At 37.3% G+C, this 22541-nt stretch overlaps 1 protein-coding gene and 1 long non-coding RNA gene across 2 annotated transcripts in view; one reads left to right on the top strand and one right to left on the bottom strand.

Annotated features, from left to right (window-relative positions):
• Nucleotides 1-22541, bottom strand: part of LOC125281116 (uncharacterized) — a 190068-nt gene that overhangs the window by 127973 nt on the left and 39554 nt on the right. The window lies entirely within an intron of this gene.
• Nucleotides 1-22541, top strand: part of CALCR (calcitonin receptor) — a 63567-nt gene that overhangs the window by 5549 nt on the left and 35477 nt on the right. The window contains exons 2-6 of the mRNA XM_048213109.2: nt 1143-1299; nt 3815-3925; nt 9323-9435; nt 12330-12421; nt 19728-19854. Coding sequence (XP_048069066.1) covers nt 1143-1299; nt 3815-3925; nt 9323-9435; nt 12330-12421; nt 19728-19854 — 600 coding nt within the window. The remainder of the gene's footprint in view (nt 1-1142; nt 1300-3814; nt 3926-9322; nt 9436-12329; nt 12422-19727; nt 19855-22541) is intronic.

The raw sequence follows: 22541 nt of genomic DNA, 5'->3' as shown, positions 1-22541 counted from the left end.
ACAGGATGCCCCCTCTACACAATGACATGCACTGGAAAACACTGCAGTTCTACTATGAGTAGCCTGATGTATACAGGTCAACTTAATAAAAATGAGTTTGTTTTAGAGACTGTGAGGCATAGAGAAAAGTACATAACACTATTTCTGCCATTGATATATTTGGGGAAACTTTAATCTTAGAATAATTTAGACAGAGTAAAGCCAAATAAAAAGTGTTCTTAACAGGTGTGATAGAAAGAAAGCAGAGAGTGTTCTTAATCAGAAGAAGAAAAGTTAGTGCAGGCTGAAGCTTGCAGTCTTCTCTGAATAAAGTCTCTATGCAGAACATGGATATAGAGAATCACAGATTCAGGCACCACCAAAAACATCATGGCCACAAAAGAGACTGGAATCTAGGTAAACACAATTTAGGATGATGTGTTAGGTAGTGATCATGACCAATGTCCACCTGTATCAAAAATGCAGAAGCGCTTGGAGAAATATTTAAGATTTACATTGGTTTTTCAGCAGCGAAAATAAATTACCGTGTGTAGGTCATCTGCTGATGAAACCAATTTAAAGATATTAAGGCCAATCATCCAACACAGAATATCTCAGAAGAAGAGATTTTGTTTGTTCTGTGGAATAATTGAGGTGAATTTTTGGCAGTGTACATAATCTAAGCACAGATTTTTAAAAAGCTGAAATAATCTAATATAAAATCTTATTTAGTGCGCTAATATATCTGTTTTTAATAGTGTGACTCATGATTATTAGAAGTTCCAAAGAAGGCAAAATTGATTTAATGTTAGTATTTTTTGGAAATTAGCTTATTTGTTTTGTTTACTTCTAAACTTTACCGTGATAATAAAATTAAAACAATCTTATATGATAAAGAGGTGCATGAGTTTGGGTGGGGGCTATACATTTTCAGTAGTGAATGGAATGCATGTAAATATGAAATTTGTAGGTAGAAATTGTAAATGAAATATAAATATACTTTTTAGTTATGAAGAAAAATATCCTACATTCGTAGGATAATTTGTAATTTGTAATTGTTGCTCATGAAGGAAAATGTTTTCAAACTTTTTGATTGTTTCATTTATTTCCGTATATACCCATTCCTGCTCTGTATAAGTAACTGACTTTTCTTTTTAATACAGCACCCAACCCCAATTCTTCCTGCCACTTCAAATAACACCTATCCTCCCAATATGGAGTCCGAGCCATTTCTGTACGTCCTAGGACGAAAGAAAATGTCGGATGCGCAGTACAAATGCTATGACCGCATGCAGCAGTTACCCCCATACCAAGGAGAAGGTAAAAAGAAGGATGTATGCAAATATGTGTTGCAAACATCATTAAAGGCTTACTTTCTTCCATGGATAAATATGTGTTGACTAATTTTAATATGCCAGCATTTTTAACAGTGGTTTTCAAACTATGGTATGTTTGTGTATTTCATGCTGGAGACATGTCTACTTTCTTTGCCCAAGTTTACCCAACTGGTTTTGGGCTAACGGCTGCACCTATGACAAAATTACTACAATAACTCAGTATTCACACCTGGCAAGGAGGAACAATACAGGGCTGTGATGGAGAGGAACTGGAAAATGGCAGGAAGGGAAATGGAAAATAGTGGGCAGAGAATTAGCCTCAGGTGAATCCTGTCAAAACCCTGTCTCGGTTGGGTTAACTAGGCAGTATCTTCCCTTAACTGTCAATGGGTTGCCAACTCCTGCTATTCCTTCCTCTTTTCTAACCCCAGTTCCCAGAGGAATTAGTAAAAGCTCTCTCCTAGGCACGCATTGTATATCTATCACCTTCTCTAAAATACTCTATGTGACTGTTGAAATATTTTCAGGGCCAAGCACATTCTATTAGCTATAGAAGACTATGAGATGGCCAAACATCACTACATCGATTTCAGTTCTCTCCCCTCTCCCCTGAAGCATTTGAAAAGTCCCAACAAGATCGTGTACACCCTTGTATATTCTTTTTTTTTTTTTAAGATTTTATTTATTTATTTGACAGAGAGAGACAGCCAGCGAGAGAGGGAACACAAGCAGGGGGAGTGGGAGAAGGAGAAGCAGGCTTCCAGCAGAGGAGCCTGATGTGGGGCTCGATCCCAGAACACCGGGATCACACCCTGAGCCGAAGGCAGATGCTTAACGACTGCGCCACCCAGGCACCCCCACCCTTGTATATTCTAAGATAACACCGCTTGGTAGGGTGGAATATTGTTTAAGTATATTCTATTTCTACACATGGTTTGCCTTCAAATAGTTAAAGTTTTAATTTCTAGTTCCTATTTTTAGCATTTTCCTTTAAACAAAAGTTAAGATAATTAAAAGACAGATACATGTTATTCTTCCGTCTGGAGTAGTTTCAGTGTTTTTTAAGAACCTGAAAAGTTGTTAGATGCAGGTCTGCCCAAAGACAAACCATTCCTCTGAAGCAAATGAAACAACAGAAATAAAATTTATTTTCAGAGGTGAAGTGAGAGCAGCCTCCTTCACTTCAGTCTTAATCATTTTGGGAGGTTGAACTTTTGTACTATGATCATTATTTTAAGATTTCTTTTTTCTTTTCTTTTTCTTTTTTTTTAAATCTTTTTTCCCTTTTCTATTATTTTCTTTCTATCCCCCCTTCCTTCCTCCCTTCCTCCCTTCCTCCTTTCCTTTTCTTTCCTTCCTTCCTTCCTTCCTTCTTTTTTTTCCTTTCCTTTCTTTTCTTTCTTTTCTTTCCTTTCCTTTCTTTCTTTCTTTCTTCTCTCTTTCTCTTTCTTTCTTTCTTCCTTTCATTCTTTTTCTTTCTTTCTTTCTTCCTTTCTTTTTCTTTTTCTTTTCTTTTCTTTTCTTTTCTTTTCTTTTCTTTTCTTTTCTTTTCTTTTCTTCCTTCTGACTTCAAAGCCTGAGGCTTATTCTTTTGAATAGACTTATAGAGGCAAATCGTACCTTATGTTTTAGGGTAAATTAAATTTTGAAAGGCGTGAGAAACTACTTGGAGCCAATGCTGGTAAATACAAAAACTGCTCAAACCGAGCATTATTTTAGCCACTAAGAAAGTGTGATTCTAAAATAATAAGACTAGTTTTATACATAATCTATTAACTGTCTACAAATGCATCTCCAATAGGAATTTTAATTTTAAATCCTTGGATTAAAAATAGAATTATCCAAGGGACACCAGGATGGCTCAGTCGGTTAAGCATCTGACTCTTGATTTCTGCTCAGGTCATGACCTCAGGGTCCTGGGATGGAGCATCACAGTCAGCAGGGAGTCTGCTTAAGGATTTTCTCTCTCCTTCCCCCTCTTCCTCTCCCCCTGCTTTTGTGCGTGCTTTCTCTCTCTCTCTCTCTCTCTCAAATAAATAAATAAATCTTAAGGAAAAAAAAAAGAATAGAGCCATCCTAGGCAACCCTTTTTAAGGTTAATGGTTAGTAGGATCTATATATTCTAAAGCCATATAGTTTTTTTAAAGTAAGCCTCTTATCCAGGGGTGATACTGCATTTACTTTCACAAGATTTCTTTGCAGCATTTCTGGAGATATTTTAAAGGAAAGATTTTGGAGGAAAGATTCCATACAGATGACATGTATGTCTTTTAAAGAGCAAATGGAGAAAACCCTATAAAAATTAAATTTGATTTCGAGTTGGTAAAGTTAATATCTTTATTTTGTTGCTGCTGCTGTTCTTTTTAATATTTCCATATGCACGGAGAGATCTCCAGAATAACTATTAAGTAGTTAGATCCTATTGAACACTGTTAAATCCTGCTGATGATTCTGCAACTTTTTCCAACATCAATATTAATTTCTTCCTGAATCATCAGGTCCATATTGCAACCGCACCTGGGATGGATGGCTATGCTGGGATGATACACCGGCTGGAGTATTGTCCCAGCAGTACTGCCCAGATTATTTTCCAGACTTTGATCCATCAGGTAAAATACTTCTTTTTATTTCATATTTTGCTATGAAGCTTTTAGAACTTTAATGGTTCTGAAGAAAATCAGATTTAAAAGATACCTGTCTAATCATACTCTCTACATGTTTCAGCACTTTCTGAAGCATTTCCTTACTTGAAATATCACCGAGTTGTACAAATATTTCAAGCGCTCCTTATTTTTTAGGTCACATTACTGGTCCATTGTGCACATTGGTCTTCAATTCTAAATGAAAGTTAATTTTTTATATATTTTAAATATTTAATATTAAATTTTATTAAAATTTTAAATGAATTTTTTTAACTGTGTGAAGTTTTACTTAAATGTTGTTTTTCAGTTTTCAACTGTCACACATTTGGTAACTTACGCAAATATTTGGTCTAGACTTTGGGTATACTGGACTGATAAGGCACGCACAATGGAAATTTTAGATAACATTGAAAGTTATATAAAACTGTCATGTGTAAAGGGAACTAAGTCAGAAAGTAGTAACTGTAGACACTTGCTAGATTTCTGTTCCAACAGTAGATTATTAATATATGTTCCGTAAATAAGACAAATGTTATAATGAATGGATCATACGAACATCCAGTTCCACGCCCTGCACAACACGAGCAGTCAACAAATGTGTGTTAGGTAAATAAGTGACACCAAATTGATTTTAGTTATAAACATAACATAGGAATACTTCTTATTGAGTATCATTTTTTACTTTTTAAAACATTTTCATATATATTATCTAAATTTATATACTCACACAATATTTGACACAAAATTGCAAGTGAACCAAGTCTCTGGAGCTCTTACCTAACCCTCTCTTTATCAACAGTCTTGGAAAAGCATTTGAGAAACAGTATTTCTAAATCCCCACACACACTTGTGCAGATTGAAGTACTTTTAGAACTTCCTAAGGAAGACGTGTTTTTCCTTCAGGCCTCAGTCTAGCCACACTGGTATAATTGGAAGTTGGATTAGGATGTGTACGTAGGCAGGGTAAAGGTCTAGGAGTACCAGCTACCAAGTGGAGTAGGTAAGAACCTAGGGGGCTGATGGGATGTATCTCAGAAACATCAGCTATCCAAATAAATTTGAGGTCTGGGATCCAAGAGGCTCAGTGGTTAGTGGTCAAAAGCAAAGCGAGGAATGTGTAAAGAGATATTTGAGTTGGTGTAACAGCCTCAGTCCAGAGACTAGACACACGGGGGTCAGTGGAATGGATTTGGATAGGTGTTAGTAGTGAGTGATTCTCAACTTGGCTAAGAACCTTGGAAGCTTAACAAAATCCTGATGCCTGGTACCACCCCAGACATTCTGAATTAATTAGTTGGGAGTATAACCTGGGCATGAGGATCTTTTAAAGTTCTGCTTGTGACAAAATGTGCAGCCAAGATGAAAATGTGTTAAGTAATAAAGGAAGTCCAAATAAGAGAGTGGCGGATACCAGAAAAGCTCAAGCAATATACCAAGTAGCTATGCCAGTAGGAGGTGGAACACAGCATCAGATGAGACTGATCCAGACAACGGAGGAATGTGGGTACCAGAGGGGTAAAAAGCAGTAGCCACCTAGCCTCAGGGACCACAGGTGTTGGGGCCAGAAAAACTCTGTTCCAAGAAACTAGATAGAAAATCTGTCCCATTGAAATATTGACTGAGATTAAGATGCTGAAAAGGGAGCACTTAATCTTAGTTATAAAAGAGACCCAGATGCTGAAAGTAAGCTACAGGCACACCACTTAAGCCCTGGTTAGCAGGCGGGGTTTGTTGCTGAGAGTGGAGTGAGCCTGAGGCTGCTGAGTGTTTAAGTGGCTCCAGATGTTGAACTGGCTGGCCGTGGGCCAGGACCCAGGTAAGCAGATCATTCCATCTCGAGCTCTAGACCTCCTCCAACAAGATGTGATACAACGGAACACAGTAATCCCTCCACACCCCACAGTGCTCATTTTCCTCCTTCCTTCAGTATCCTTTTGGAAGTGGTTCCATGGAAGAGAGAAGATTCAGTCAGTGGAAGGGAATGCCAAGGTTCTGACAAGACGGATCTTCATTGAATTATCTGGTCTGGACTAGAAATAGCATCTTGAAGAGAGGAATCAGTGTTTGTTTCATGCTATGAAAAACTAACTATGAAAAACTAACCTTGACTTTCAGATTTTTCCAAGAGTTGTTTGGTCAGAGTTTCTACCACCTTTCAGGGTCAACCAGCCCATCTCTTTACGTTTGCTCACTGACTATGAATGACAAGAGGTTACTGCACATAGACTGAAAGTGAGAAAACAATCGTCAAATGGTAAAATCTAGACAAGAAATTTCCGGAATCCAGATTAGAGCAGAGAAATTAGTCTACCCCGTGTCAGTGTTTAAGAGATGCTTTGGTGCTCCCAACAAGGATGAGATCCAAAGTTCCACCCCAGTAAGACAGAGATAATGAAAATGAGAGGGGGGGGGGGGCTACTTTAAAAACCAGTTCAGGCCAGCCACTTCTGAAAATTTTCATTGTGCAACGAGAAGGGCTACTCAGCCCTGCCCTGCTCAGCCCTACTTTCCTGTAAACTCTAACTGAATGCTGTTTGATGATCAGCTTTCTGGCTTTAATGACTCTTCCCAATAAATGATGCTTCATTCATCTTGACTTGACAACTACTTTAGAGATAACTTGATTGGCATAAAGAGCTTTTCTGCAATAGAGGCTACAAGGCCATTCCGAAGCAGCAACGGGCTCTTGCCAAAGTGACTATAATCACTAACTAAAGGGCAAGTTTTTGGTCAGCAAAACAGGGATTTCCAGGCATAGATCCATCTTCTCAGCCTGATTTTTAGAAAGAACCCTCTCAAGTGGGGGACAGATACGCTTCAAAAGAAAAACACATCTTGAAAATACCTGTATCAACAAACTTAAATTGGTTAGGATTTTACCATTGACCCAACACTATATTTTAATGATAAACACAACAGTTTAATGAAATGACAGAGATTTCATTTTAGAGGAAGTGTTGGGTAAAAGACAGGTCATGATAGAGGGAATAACAGCATTGAAATTCAAAAAAGGCTGGTAGCCTGAAGGAATATGCTAAAAAGTAAAAAGCACACTTAACAAGGATGTATTTAAGGCGATGCCCTTAATGTTGAACTTTACTGGCACAGAGTCAAGAAGGTCAACATACGGTTTAGGACCATGATTCTCAACCCTGATACCCTTTGGAATTGCTGATTTTTAAAATGCTGATTCCTGGTTATCTCTTCAGATAAGCAAATTTGAATTTCTGGGGATTGGGCCAGAGAATCTGTAAAACAATTCACGTAAAAAACAATTCGTGTAAAAAAACTTGTCTGAAATACCACTGAGGTCTGATAATTTTTAAAATAATTTTCTATCAGTAGTTCTGCTTAGTCAATCAATATGCTAACAGCTAGTATGAAAATTCTTTTATCTTTGGCAATTTTTAAGTGTAATTCAAAATTTTTCATTGTATGACTGAAACAGGTACTACCAAACTAAACACGAGATTCAAACTTAAAACTGTAGATTTGTTTATATGTATTCCACACTGTACTCCAACAATTATTTCAAGAGGCTGAAAAAACACATTTTTCAAGGAAAAGATGTTTTCACACAACCTATTAGAATCATCATTGCTTAATGTCAGTGATATTTCAGACAAGTTTTTTTACATGAATTGTTTTCTTAGCCTTTAAAACAATAACAGTATCCTCCAAATATTAGTATGTGATTCAGACTTCCACATCTCTGGTAAAAAAAAAAAAACCCAAAAGCCGTACATAAAAGGGTTATCCATTGGTGTGACAGCTCTTTACCTTTTCCAATGAAGAAAAATGCTTCAAAAATGTTTTTGCCAAGAAATTATAAAAAATCAAAAAATTTTGAGGGTTGAATCTGTTTGCATATTATACCAATTTGGGGTTACTATATGATGTCTGAGGCCATAAACACATTGCAGAGGTACTTTGGAGAACTAGAGAAAGTCTGAACAACTCAGATTAAATTTGGCAAGTGCATTCATTTTATTGTTCACTTGTTCATTATTTGTATTTTATTTAATTCAATATAATTTTTTTCTTCCAATTGTGTAGCCAATCAGATTAAAATTTGAATACTATCTTGCAGTCAACCAAATTATTTATGATTCTCTGGGTCACTGAGTGAAGTGTAGGTAACTGCCACTGGACTGTGAGGCTTAATACAGAGCTTAGTAGCCCCACAATAGCTTTGGAATCAAGTGGACTAGACCTGGATTTGAGCCCTGGCCTTCCTACTTGCTAGCTGTGGAAGGGGAATTCACTTAACTTCTCCGAGCCTCAGCCCCTCATATGTACCATGAAAAGACCAGTACCCATCTTAAAGGGTCATTATTAACACTGAAGAAGACAATTCTGCAAAGTGCTTAGCACAACACCTGGCCCATAGCAAGGTAGAGATCTTTAATATCCCAATCCAGCCAAATCAGCAAATTTCACTATCACCAAAGAGTTGATTCAAGAAGTAAATAGTAAAGGCGCAATCTTTAAATCCCTAATATACCTTCTGTGGGACCGACAGAAAAGATTCAAATGAAATCTTTTTGAGAAGCGTGAAAATGATTTCTAGATACATCCTTTAGTTTAGGAATTCTTTGTTCTAGTGGACTTAACTGTATTAAATTGCCAGTATTTGACCATCTGACCCACAAAATCTGCAGTTTCATACATTCAACCTAATAAATACAAATTGCATATAATGAAGAAAAGTATGGTCTTGCCACTCTCACATAGTTCCTATCTAAAATCAGAAATGTAAGGTTGGTTTAAAAATACGAGGTACAGGGGAGCCTGGGTGGCACAGCGGTTAAGCGTCTGCCTTCGGCTCAGGGCGTGATCCCGGAGTTCTGGGATCAAGCCCCACATCAGGCTCCTCTGCTATGAGCCTGCTTCTTCCTCTCCCACTCCCCCTGCTTGTGTTCCCTCTCTCGCTGGCTGTGTCTATCTCTGTCGAATAAATAAAAATAAAATCTTAAAATAAATAAATAAATAAATAAATAAATAAATAAATAAATAAATAAAAATACGAGGCACAGTATAGTTAGCACTTTTTAGTGCAACGGACCTGAGATTAAATCCCAGCTGACCCACTATCTAGTGACTTCAAACTCTGTCACCTCTCTCACTCTCTGCTTCCTGTTTGTAAAGCGGAGCTAGCAACGTCACTTTACATGGCTTTGCTGAAGACAAAACGAAACAACACGTACTAAAACATCTTGTAAAATGCATGATTCACGGTAGTCTCCGTTGGCCTATATTCACATTCATGTTCTATAAAGTGATTCACACTGTGGAATGGTTTTAAGCTTTATTTTTCCTTCTTGGTATTTTGAGATGGCAATGTAATAACTGTTTCATTAACAGAAAAGGTTACAAAATACTGTGACGAGAATGGGGATTGGTATAAACATCCTGAGAACAATCGAACCTGGTCCAACTACACTATGTGTAATGCTTTCACTCCTGAGAAACTGAAGGTAGGTTCTATTTCAAATTTCAGTATTGGGTGAGAGTGCCATTATCTTCACTTATAAATGTATGCATAACTTTAAAATACCTGCTACCAAGAAGCCAGCCTATTCCAAAGAAGGAAATCAGATCATGGCCTGAGAGTTCTAAGGACTCTCTGAAGTAGCCTTAGAGGAAATGACATTTTACTTTCTGGTTGGCACTCAGTGTCAAGAGTTCCATGAGAATCAGGCCATTTATAACGAGGGAAACAGTGTCCATGGAAGAGATGATGGGATTCCCCATGATGCCAGATCTTAGGCAGCATTTCCAGGGACGCTCTAAGATCTCTCTTCTACTGGAAGAGTTCCAAAATTGCAGATTTTTTGCCCCAAGTCACAAAGTGACAGTTGCCCCCCATTCCCCGCCCCAAGACACCCATTATAGTTTTACTATCAGGCCTTGAAGGAACCCTTAGAATGAGGCTTCTCATCTACATGTTGATACAGGTGTGGCAGTTTAGTCTGTTCCGATTTGTTAGTATTTGTGTCTTACCGCCTGTTAAATATTCATAATATCATTTCTGCTTAGAAACATTTAAGCCAGACACCTACTCTCCAAATGCATGGAGAAATCTGAAAAAAAATCACGAAGCCCACAATCAGCCTCCTCTCCCCATGCTGCTGGGAGAAGCAGTCGGTCAGTATTAAACCACACAGGCTATCCCTGAGCAGCCCTGGTGCTACAAGGGAAGCCTATTGTTTCCTTCAAAGATAGGCTTGTGTGCTAAGTAATTACTAAGTTGGAAGCTGAAAGCACATCAGTGCTTCTGTACACTATAGAGCAGATGTAGGAGTATAGAAAATTTTCCTTTTATTTAAAACAAAACAAGGAAGAACAAAAAGCAAACAAGATGAATAGGTAGCTTAGAGACCAGTTGACTAAAGACCAGAGGAATATCTTGTCACGGGCATAGGCTGGGGGCACCAAAGCCTGTTACCTCTTCACAAATTACTTAGTCACCCCCTGAGAATCAGATGCATGTCTACATCCTAATGGAGAGCTATTTACTTAATAAGATCTGATTGAAATTACATGTCACCAAGTAAGGAATTCCTGAATCAGTGCTGATTATAATTTTACAGAAAAAAATTGTAAACCTGTTAAATGAATTGTTACAAAGAGTGCAAATCCAAGTAAATAATTCTTAGGCTGCCATATTTGACCTCTCTCTCTGGCCATGTCTGAGATAGAAATAAAGTATTTTAAGAGTAAATGTTCCCCTCCAAGCACCTAACATAATGATTAAAATTCGTTGCACAAATCTTCCAGCTATATACAGGCAAAAAAAAAAAAAAATTGAAGAAACCAACTTAGAATTTATTAAAAAAAGAAAAGAAGAAGAAGCACTTCTCAGTCTTAAGAATGACACCAAGAATGGCAACTAAATTATGAGCTGTTGGTTTAATCTTACACATTTAGACAACTTTATTTCAGAAGAATAAATATTTTTTAAAGTATTCTGGAGGCAACTGAAAGAAAATGAATTAGGTTATATAAAGTTTTCTTAGAAATAAAATATACAGAGATAAAAATAAAGTGACAGAGGTTAGGGGCATGGCTATATATCCAAATTAAAAACAGTATTTTAAATGGCAAGGGGATTCTATATGGTGAACTATTTAAAAGGAAAACTCTTAGAAAGTGCCGCTCCTGGTTTTGTCTAGTGGTGAAGTTAGAAAAGTAGCCAGAAAAGGAATTGGTGGGAGAAAAGACAGGAGCTGAGTATTAGTTTTCTTGCAAAGATTCCTAAATACTTTCTAAGAAAGGGAGTATAAGCTATTTTGAAGTCTTTATCAGCTCTAGCTATAAACCAGCTATTCCAACATTGTCATCATTTCTGTAAGGATAAAAGGGTTGCTGTTAGGAGAGTAGTTATCAATGAAAGTGCAAATAATATGTAGATGCCCCATCCGGTGGTGCAACAGCCACAATTCAGGAGGACTTGATTAGTTCATTTTGAAATTCTAACGCCTAGAAAGGCAGTATTTGTTTCTGTCCAGCATTAATGCACATCACCAAACAAAAGACTCTGCATGCTTCAAAAGCCGTTTAGCAGAATCAGTGCTTCCATATCAGGCTCTTCACAAGGAAATTGACAAGAATCAAGTGTTGAAGCGTAATGATTTGTACATAAATGCCACATTTCTCCCAGGAATTAAAAAACTGCATAGAAATGATCCAACTTATTCTGACATGTCTTGCATTTGTATCATATGTTCTATTGATTACTAAGCGGTGTCACTTTTTGCTTTATGCTTTATGTGGTTTGAGTTTATATTATTAGGTGAATAGAAATGAAAAAATGTTCTGTCTTCCTGACTTAACATCTGGAGCTCTATAACACCAATTTTCTTGTGGTTAGTGTTTACATATCATCTTTTCCCGTCCTTTTATGTTCAGTATTTCTGTATCCCGGTAGTTAACGTTGTTTCTTATAAGCGGCATATATTGTTTTAAAAATCATTTAGTTTTGACCAAATTATTTGAGAGATGAGGACTACTGAGATCCAGAGGGGTGAAGTGACTGACTGATAAGAGTCACACAAAGACTTAATGTTTAGTATCCCAAGTAAAGAACAGCATTGATGAATCCATTCTTATGCTCTTCCCACCACATCATGAATATTCTAGTATAACTGATAATCTTATAATATTTAACCTGTTAACCCCAAATATTATGATTCAATATAATCTAATTCTCTGAAACATTTGTTGTAATTTTAGTAGATTTTTTAAAGGACGAGAACAGTTGTTGATTTACACAGACATTAAAAACAGAAACTGTTTCCCTCCTCTATTATCATTTATTTGCCTGTTTATTTTTATAACTGTTTTGTTGTTGTTGTTGTTGTTGTTCCAGAATGCATACGTCCTGTACTACTTGGCTATTGTGGGCCATTCTTTGTCAATTTTCACCTTGGTGATTTCGCTGGGGATTTTCGTGTTTTTCAAGTAAGTACCCTCATAGCATCTGCTTTTTATTTTCTTCTTCAAGGTACTGAAATAAATGGTAAACTGCAAGAGTTAGGGGAAGGGTGGTCTGTAAACCACAAGATAAATGCAACACTGGGAGTCATGAGGTAGCAAGGAAAATGAAATTAATTAAAACATACTTTTTAACCCTATCTCTGAGGAAAATAAGATGGATTCATATAATTTTCAAAGGCAACATGGCTCCTTCCCAAAATGAAACAGTCCTGTGAGCCCATAGGTACACTGTGTTAACATGTGAAAAGCTCCACTTAACCATGGCTAAGGTTGCAGGAAGTACTGAGGAGAGGCTCCTCTTCCTTCTTTCACCCTCATCCTAAAATATGGAGGCCATGGCCAGAAGCTCAAATGCACCTTGCCTAATTATGAGCTTACCACAGGTGGATTTGCCCAGAAGAGAAGCATGGCTAGTGAGCCCAGAATAGTGTTTGGCCATAGAAGGAAGGTAAGGCTCCTTTCTGGTCCCGACTCACTCAGCTGGGACCAAGGAGAATCTCTGGAAGAAGAGTTAAGTGTCAGTGTTTTGCCCTTGCAAACGGAGCATTGTCAACCACAGTTACCTTCTAACACTCTGAGGAGTAAAATCCCAGTGAGGTTTCTATTCCAAGGCCATGTCTATGCACTTGATTACATTATCTACGGCAAAATGATTAAGTTGAAATAAATATTGATTTTGTAATAATGGAGAATTTGAAACACTGAGTCTGTTTTTTCAGGAATGACTTCATCATGCATGTGAGACAGTAATGTATATTAAATTCAGTCCTAGAAATGTCCTAAATTTAGTGTGATTTCTTCAAATCAAAGGCAGGAGGCACTACATTACCCTTTCATGAGAATTCTGACTAATTTCTGTACTACTGGGCTGTGTCCTTCAACTAATGTATTCTTTAGTTGTGGTATTATACAAATGGTCAAGAAAAGCTCCTTCATAGGCTTAGACTACAAATAATCCTCCACACTTCAAAGATGTGATCGTACATATCTGTGATTCATACATAGTATAACAGAATCTTAATTTGATTTTTGTTAAAACACTATCATGATACTACTAAAAATTAAGCCAAGGGGAGAATCACCTGTGAGCACACCTTGAACACAACTACTATTATTATTGTTCCCTTGATCCTTTTTAATCTTTGTCTTCATCTTATACCATTATCACAGTAGGTCTGTATCTTATGTAGTCAAGATTCTTACTCTGACCACGTGACGTAACTGAATAGCAACTTTCTGTTAACTGAATAACAATAATTAGATAATAGTAAATAAATAAATAATAATTTAAATAAACAGAGAATGAGCTCCCTCCATATATGGTTTAACTGGAGAAAGATATAAACAAAGCAACAAGACATAAGGGATTAATTACTAGAATTAGAATAGAAGAGTATTTTCAATTATAATGATCAGAATATGGGGGAGTAAACACACAGCATGATTAATCTTGGAATTTCTGTTCATTTTTCAACTGCACTTGACCACGGTGAATAAATACATCATCATGGCTCCTGTACAACTTTGATTAAAAAGTCTGTCACTAAGAGTCTAACCTTTAAAATTTTTAATATAACCATAAAAAAAATTGAAAGGAAAAAAATGGAAAGAAACAACCCCCAAATTTGTAATGGTGCAACTAATAAATGTATTCAGGAGTTTAAAGATAAAAAAATGTCAACAGGACATTTCTTCGTTCTTTATTTCTGCAGCCACTTAAATAAGTGATGTGAGAGCCAAATCAGCAAAGAAAATAAGAATATTCCTTCAACACTCATTTCTGTATTAAAGCCACTGAAGATGTGTGTTTAAAAGTGCAGCACATAAGTAAAGTAAAATATTTCTCAACTCCAGTTAGACCCAGAACAAAATTAATCTGGTTGAACCCTTGAGAGAATTTGGGGGCAGCACCTAATTTTGTCCTACTGTCTCTCATTTCCAAAGGCCTACCAAACAGCAACTTAACTCTTGGGAGGAAAATCAAGTCATATTGGTCTATAATCTGAATATGGTAACGGGAAGACAGAGGCTGCAATAGCTCTTTCTGCAGAGTGCACACAACCAGAGATGGATAGGATATGAAAACCACACATGCTGAGATACCAAATCTTCAGATCTAAAAGCAGTCACATCTGAGTGTTATACTTGTTCTTAATTTTATCTTAAACTGCCCAAACTAAAAATATCAAGGGCATCCGTTTTCTTCAAAGTATGAAAAAAAATTAAAGTATGTTTCTGAATCTTCAGATTTTTTTCCTGTACATTTGCATTTCATAAATATTAAGAGCGAAAAATAAAAGGTAATTCTGATCTATCACTGGATTTTATCTTTTAATTAACAACATTTTCCCAGAATTGTTTTCAAATGCTCAACATCACCCTTAAGGTCTTTACTGCATATTACAACGGAAGCTTTTATGATTTATGCACTTAAGTGGCATCATCTGTGTGAAACCTGAGCAAAAATATAATCATCACTCCCTTGCTTAATGCTACATTCCCAGGCTTGAGTTATTTTGCAAAATCTAATCAATTTCATAAAACTTTCATGAAACCAAAATGAGAAGTTACACCCAGCTCCACTTTTGAGACCTAATGCCCCCATTCATAATCATCCCATTGAAATCTCACTCTCAACGCATAAAATGTGCCTTATAGGGTCTATAAATAGGAATAACCCTGCAGGTGTCCCCCTCAAACCAGCAGGCTAAGAAAGCCTCCAGAGGAATTTAAAGTTACTAAATATACAGGAGGCTGTGGAACTGCCAATACTTTGCTGCTAAAAATCTGGGAAATTACTCATATATACACTCATTTTCTTCACAGGAAAAATAGTTAGGAGCAACAATACAGAGAGGGATTAAATAGAAACATCAAATTTATTCAGCAAGACTCCTCACCACTAGATGCCAATAGTAAATGTCAACAAGAGAGTTAAGATGAAGATACCCTTAGGGAAGACTGTCTTGAGAAAGTCACATAAGTGGCCATTTATTTGTGTTTGTTCCCTGACCATTTTAAGCAAGTTTGCAATAAAATTCACTTATCCCATCAGTTCCACTTAGAATTTATCAATTGACATTTCTGTGGAATAGTCCTAAATTACTAAAACATCTCACTGTTTGCTCTCAAGAAAGCACCACAGTCAAACATTCATTAACACCCATTTTGACTGCTTGATACTCATGCCTTACTGATTATTAAATTTTGAATATTAATTACTCTTGCCTGAAAATGAATAGAGATATATGTTGGAAGGCAGGGGGTGTTTTTATTGCATTGCATTATTACATTGGCCACATCAGCACAAAAGCAGGGTTTCCATAGGGACGTTCAGAAGCAATACTGATTCCTCTCTACTCACTCAGTATGCACTGTTTTTCTTTGTCACACCTACATAGTGGATGGGTAGATAACGCTTTGTCTTGAACTTGTATAGTAGCCACTATTATATATCTTTGGTTGCCTTCCTAGTGCTCCAGAAAAGCCACTAAGTCAATGGCACCAAAGATAGCCTCCTGTCTCCCAACGTTCCCTTGACATGACAGGACACAAAAGATAACTGTCGCTCATGTCTTGGAAAACTGTTCACTCATAGAACAGTAGTAATAGGAAAAGAAGCAAGAATTATTATTGAAAAAGGATTTCCTTAAGGATAAAGATTTTGTGCTAAATCCCAGGGTATAAAGTCTCTTGTCAGAGAGGAAAGCTATATAAGATATTGGGTTTTGAATTTTCCTAGGAGTTTTAATGCAATCCATTCCGCATTCCCTCCATTCCCCTCACTTGCCTTGTCCACTGTGAACAAGATATGGTAGCTAGATAGAGGAAACCTTAGAGTTAAACGCTGAAAACTACAACTGCTTGTACCCATCACAGCAGTCATTCCAATGCATATTTTCGCATGCACGGTAAACTCAAAACAACTTTTACTTGTTTTATTACTTGCTTCTTTCCTTCTTTACTTTGAATGTGACTATCATTACAGTTTTATTAAAGAAGTGAACACTGCTCTTCCTTATCCTGTGATACCAAACTGGTTTATGCAATCTGCAAAACTCAAGGCAAATATTAAATGCCTTCTCTTATAACTACAAGCTCCCCCAGATCACCCACATACATACATAGGGTCCCAATTACTTGAAACATTTTTTAGTGTGGAAGATTTACACCAAATAAACTAAAACCATGAAAATAACATTTAGTTTTCGCCTTAAAATATGGCATCTTGAGATTCATACCGAAGTAAATCATTATCTCTTCCTCACATACGAGTGACACTTTGGTTGGGCCAAGACAGACATAGATTGGGTTGTCTTTTCCTCCTGCTATTAGAGAATCTATAGTACTTGGGGTTCTCAAAAGTAAGCAATGTTCTGTCTATCTAAATAGCTATTTCTTTTCATCAAGAGGAATGAGGTATAGCTAACCCCAGGTTTGTGCTATTTTCTGCTTACGACATTTCAGATCTGACAGATCTGTTCATTCAAGCAACAAGACATTTTTGCATTGAGAACAACTGAATACCTAATTACTTATATTAAGTTCAGTTAACCTCTTTAGCACCCTACACCTCTCCTTCAGAACAGTTATCCTAATGAGAGTAAATAAACAATTATGTAGCATATAAGGTCCCTGTAGACAGAAGCTGTTTTGTTCACCCATATATCCCTAGCATCTACCAGAAGGTCTGAATCATATGGTAATGTGTGCTGGATTATTAAATGGGTTCACAGTAATATGCATTGGATTACTGAATGAATTTTAATAAACTTAAAGTACTTCTAACTTGCTTCAAAAAGCTGAGTGTAAATGTCATCAAGTAAGTGTAATAAAATTTCTTAAACTCAATAAGCAGGAATTATATTGAAACTTCAAGACACAGAAACTCATATTCTATACTAGTCATATTCTTCCTTTGGAGCCTAACAGTTTATCCGGCTTTAAGCCAGGTCATTTTCTCATTATGTACATAATACTGCACTGGATATCGGTTTTCACTACTGTTGAACAACAGCATAATGTCCAATGTTAGTTAGTTAATACCTATAGCAAGAACTTGGCAAATGTTCAGTATGATACAAAGTATAAGATATGAGACAATCTAGCATTTAATGTAATTCTCTGATATACTGGAGAGCTGTTTACTGGTCACAGCTTGAAAAAGTAAACTGCTCTTATGTAAAGGTTTTGTAATTTAAAAACATGAGTATCAAACTCTGCAAGGTGTCAGACACTCTTCTAGGTGGACAAAACGAATTCCTTTAGCACCCCCACTCTGGTGAGAGAAACAGAGAAAATAAGACGCAATAAACAGATAGATGATATGTCAGGAGGTGGTGTTAAGAACAAAAAATAATAAAGCAGGGATAAGAGGGCCAGGGAGTAATAAGCTAGAAGGGGAGGACGTATACTTTTGATTTACACAGAAGACAGCATTAACCAGTTCTTTAAGCTGATGTCGTACGTCGGCAGATTATTGAACTCTACCTGGTCAAAAGAAAACCAGACATGAGAATCGCAGCTCTGTTTGATGCATTCATCCATACTCATCGTACCATACTCATCATACTCAACAATGTCAACTGTTGTTGGTTTAAGCCAGGCTGAATCCGATAATAAGACTACAGATATTTGCCCCTAGTGAGAAGAGTTATAAAATGCTATTATGACTCTATGGAAAATGGCAGGTCACAGGTTTAATGTAGCAGTTGCAGTATTGAAGAGTTTATGCAGTGTAAATGGGTATGATGTTTCACGTAAATATTTTTTTCTTTTTAAAGCCTTAAGTTTGCAGCCTACTTTTATAATACTATTATAAAACCAATTAGGTTTGGTTTATTTAACAGAGCTTTCTGCTGCCAAATAAAGTAGTACATGGATGTGTGTGTGTATGTGTGTGTGTGTTTAAGTTCTTCTCTAAACCCTTCCTGGATATAAAGTTCTGCATTCCATCCCTGCTCAAGTTGCAAATTTTAAAATATTCTGTATTGACTGTTTACTAATGGTTATGCTTCCTGAGAGTTGAAAGACATAGCTACAATAATCAAAATATGCTCTAACAGATGGCCTCATGACTTAAATCTACTTTTTACTACAGGTAATTGCATTTTCTTTTGATATGAAATTTAGGAAAGCATTGTAAATACACCCAGACCATTCTCCTATTTCATCTTTCCCCGGAATTCCCTTTTCAAAATTCCTGGAATACTAACTTTATTCCATGAAGATTTTTAAGGAATAGTTACTGTGATTAATCATTGGCATCATTAACTGAATGTTTTAAATTTTCACATTATGCTGAACATTTTTTGACTGGATCAATTATGGTAAATGCAAGATTTTTGTTCATCAGGGATAATCATTCCAATTTTGTTATAGCCATCCTGCAGGGCTCTCTCCATTTGCATCAAAAAGTGAAATAGGATATTCAAACTAATGTTTATGTATGTGCTTATTCACACAAATACATATGTACAAGCTTATGGAGTGGAGGAGAAAGGAATAAAAAATCCAACAAATTGTTTAGTGTCCAAAAGGTAGGAAATGGCTATGCCAACAAGCGGCAATGCTTGGATGGGTTTCATCAGATGCAGACCACACTGTGCCTCCTAACGAGATCAAATTTGAGCCTATTTAGAATTCTCTGACTGTGTCTGAGCTCCACCATCAGGAGGATGTGGAAAGGGAGAACCACAGAGTTGATTCTAGTTGGAATATGAGAAATAAGAAGATGAAAGAAGAAATGGCAAAAGAGAAGAATGACAGAGACTTAATAAGGTCTGGGATGGGTCAAGGACACGAATTCAGTACTTTGTCAAGGGCAGCCTTGGTCCCGACTTCATGCTCTGTTATCCCGTTTGCCACACGATTTCTGCCTGGTTACATCAATGAATATTCGACTTTTCATCTGAAGCACACTCCAGACCCTAATTCCAAGGGTTGCTCTTGTAAGAGTCCTTCTCTTAATCAATTTCACGACATTTGTTATAATTGAAAGTGATTTTATCCCTCACTCTTTCAGTTACTGTATGAAGTCACCCTGAGGACTGAAAACTATGAGCTACCGTGACGGGAAAACTGTTTTTAAAAATCAGGCAGAAAAGTGGTATTGAGTCTTAAAGATGGGACTGGCTTCACTTATTTCTTATAGGTCTCTCATCTATTGCTAAAGGAAATATTACAAATATTACCAACATGTTGTTGGTTTTTTTCCAGGTACTTCAACACTGTGGCCCTGATTACTGCTTTCGGTTACTTTTTCTTCCAGGAGCCTTGGCTGCCAAAGGGTGACTCTGCACAAGAACATGTTTCTGACTTACATCCTGAATTCTATGATTATCATCATCCACCTGGTTGAAGTCGTACCCAATGGAGAGCTCGTGAGAAGGGATCCGGTGAGCATTGCATGATTTGCTTGTGATTTATTCTTAAGGACATAGTATCTATAAATAGTGACCATGGTGCTATTGTCTGACTCAAACAGCTGTTTATATGTGTGATCATATTTACTTTTACAGTTGAGTTTTGCATAAAGCATGGTGTATCATTTCTGTATAGTGATCGGAAGTAATTGCTATGTGCAGTAAAGGGCTGGGAATAATTCAGTCATAACCAAATAAGAATTATATAACAAATCATGACTTTTACTACTGATCAAAAATGTACTCACATCCATGGGAAGTTTACTGAGCACATCTCGTAAACATAGGCAATACTAGGTGTACTAAGACAATGCCTCAATGTGTCACTAATGGGTTACAGGTAAGCCTATATAGGAATCCCCTTCGCATCCTGACACAGGGCTGGGCTTGCGCCAGTCAACTGACCTATAAGTAGCTATGCATTTACTGTGGTAAGCCATATAAACACTGTCATGTTTATGTCTGCATGACTTGAAAAAGGTTTAAATACCCCGAGCTCGCTCACTCTCATTTCCCAGTCTCTGCTGATGATCCCCATTGACTGAGCTCAGCCATAAACCGAGGGCAAGGAAGCCCTGATGGAGATGTACAGATGGGTTTCTCTGGACCCAGGGCAGTGGGAGCAGGATGGAGGGTGCATTTTAAAGCACAAACAGAAGCTATCTAGCACACAATGAATGACCAAGGGATATTTTCATTCTTGTTTCTCTGCTTAACTGTGTTATGCAAGCATCTGTAGATAGCCTCATCTTTCAAAACTGGCATTTGATAGCTCTGCCAACCCAAAGACAAAAATGCGTGAAATCTGCCCAGAGCGTGCATCCTGCGTGGCAGTGGCATGGCATGGGAAAGCAGCTCAACTGGCTTCTAAGGAATCCACAGTGTTAATCATTTTTGCAATGTGGATATATCCAGAAAGATACTATGGTCCATCTTTTAAAACCATGGTGTCTGTTATCTGAGACAGTCTTATCTTACCTGCAGAATGTGATCCAATGGGTTACCTTGATGAGTTTTCTTTTTTAATGTCAGCTGATTTTAATAAAAATCATTTCATTTCATCTAGTCTTCCCAAGACCCTAGCAAAGGATGGATATTATTCCCATTATTAACTGAGTAAACTGAGGCTCAGTAAAGGGACAGGTCCTCTCTACTGTGGTAATTTAGAGATGGGATCAAACCCAGACATGTCTCACTCAGAAGCCCATCCTGTCTCCTATATACCACATGGTGCTCTTGATTTATTTCTTGAGGAAGATGTGTTCTTAAAGAAATGGGCTCAATAAAAAAAAAAAAAAGAAAGAAATCTTGCCATTTGTGACGACGTGGCTGGAATAGAGGGTATTATGCTAAGCAAAATAAGTCAATCAGAAAGAGACAATTATCATATGATCTCACTCTCATGTGGAATTTAAGAAACAAAACAGAGGATCATAGAGGAAGAGAGGAAAAAATAAGACAAGATGAAATCAGAGAGGGAGACAAACCATAAGAAATCATAGGAAACAAACTGAGGGTTGGCGGAGGGGAGAGAGATGGGGGGATGGGGTAACTGGGTGATGGACATCAAGGAGGGCACGTGATGTGATGGGCACTGGGTATTATATAAGACTGATGAATCACTGACCTGCACCTCTGAACCAGTAATACATTATGTGTTAATTAATTGAATTTAAATTTTTTAAAAAGTGAAAGAAAGAAAGAAAGAAAGAAAGAAAGAAAGAAAGAAAGAAAGAAAGAAATGGGCTGAGCCATTCCAAAGTGGTAATTGTCCATAGTTGGATACATACGCTATGTTTAATTAGGGAAGCTGACTCCTACTAAGATGTAGAAGTAATTAACTAAGCATTTCTCAGCAGAAAAGACTCAAATTTTTGGTTTCCCATACCCCATTAAGTGTGGAAATCCTGAAAAAGTTACTAACTGTGTGGAGGAGGACAGGAAATGGCACTTTAGTCATTAAAGAATCAATGCGGTGTTCAGTCACATTGTAAAGTATTATAAATTCTTGAGTAGGCTCTCTCCCATCACTCTTGTGGGGGTCTCATACCCACATGTCATTCCACCAGCCCACTCTCTAGAGGCTTGTAGGGTGAAGGGGGCTTCTCATCCATTGGGTAAGACCATACTAGTTTAGTATGGTCTTCCCTAAATAGTCTAAATTCAGGATTTTTCTGAATTTGCTGTTCAATTACAGAAGCCATTTAACCTTATCCATCAACGAGGAAAATAAAAACTGCCCTGGTTACTTCCAAGAGCTTGTCCTGGAGTCCCAAAAGAAGCATAAAGCTTTTAAAAATTCCCAAGGGCGCAATATTGCAAATGATTGCTCACAGGGTTGCTGCTAACTCTTGCCCTGCAACTAACGCCCTAGGTCTCTGCACTTGGCTTCCCTAACTCATCTATATTAGTCTACTCATTGCTCTTAACGGTCTCATGAGTTATCATCATGGGGTCTTTTCACTTTTATAGATATTTTAGGGGCAGACGTGCCTGTATACTTTGCCAGTCACCATGCACAGACTGCCTCTTAGCCATCACCAGGTCCACCCGGCTCTGCCTTGCAGCTTCTCTATTGCCCGGAAACCTATAATAAAGCCTGTAAGCAGATGTCCAGGGACCCAGTTCAACCACCATGCAGCTGATCTCCTGGGAGAATG

This window comes from Ursus arctos, unplaced genomic scaffold (assembly GCF_023065955.2).
Source record: "Ursus arctos isolate Adak ecotype North America unplaced genomic scaffold, UrsArc2.0 scaffold_3, whole genome shotgun sequence".
NCBI lineage: Eukaryota > Metazoa > Chordata > Mammalia > Carnivora > Ursidae > Ursus > Ursus arctos.
The sequence above is the reverse complement of the archived record's forward strand: the minus strand, read 5'-3'. Positions and strand labels throughout refer to the sequence as shown.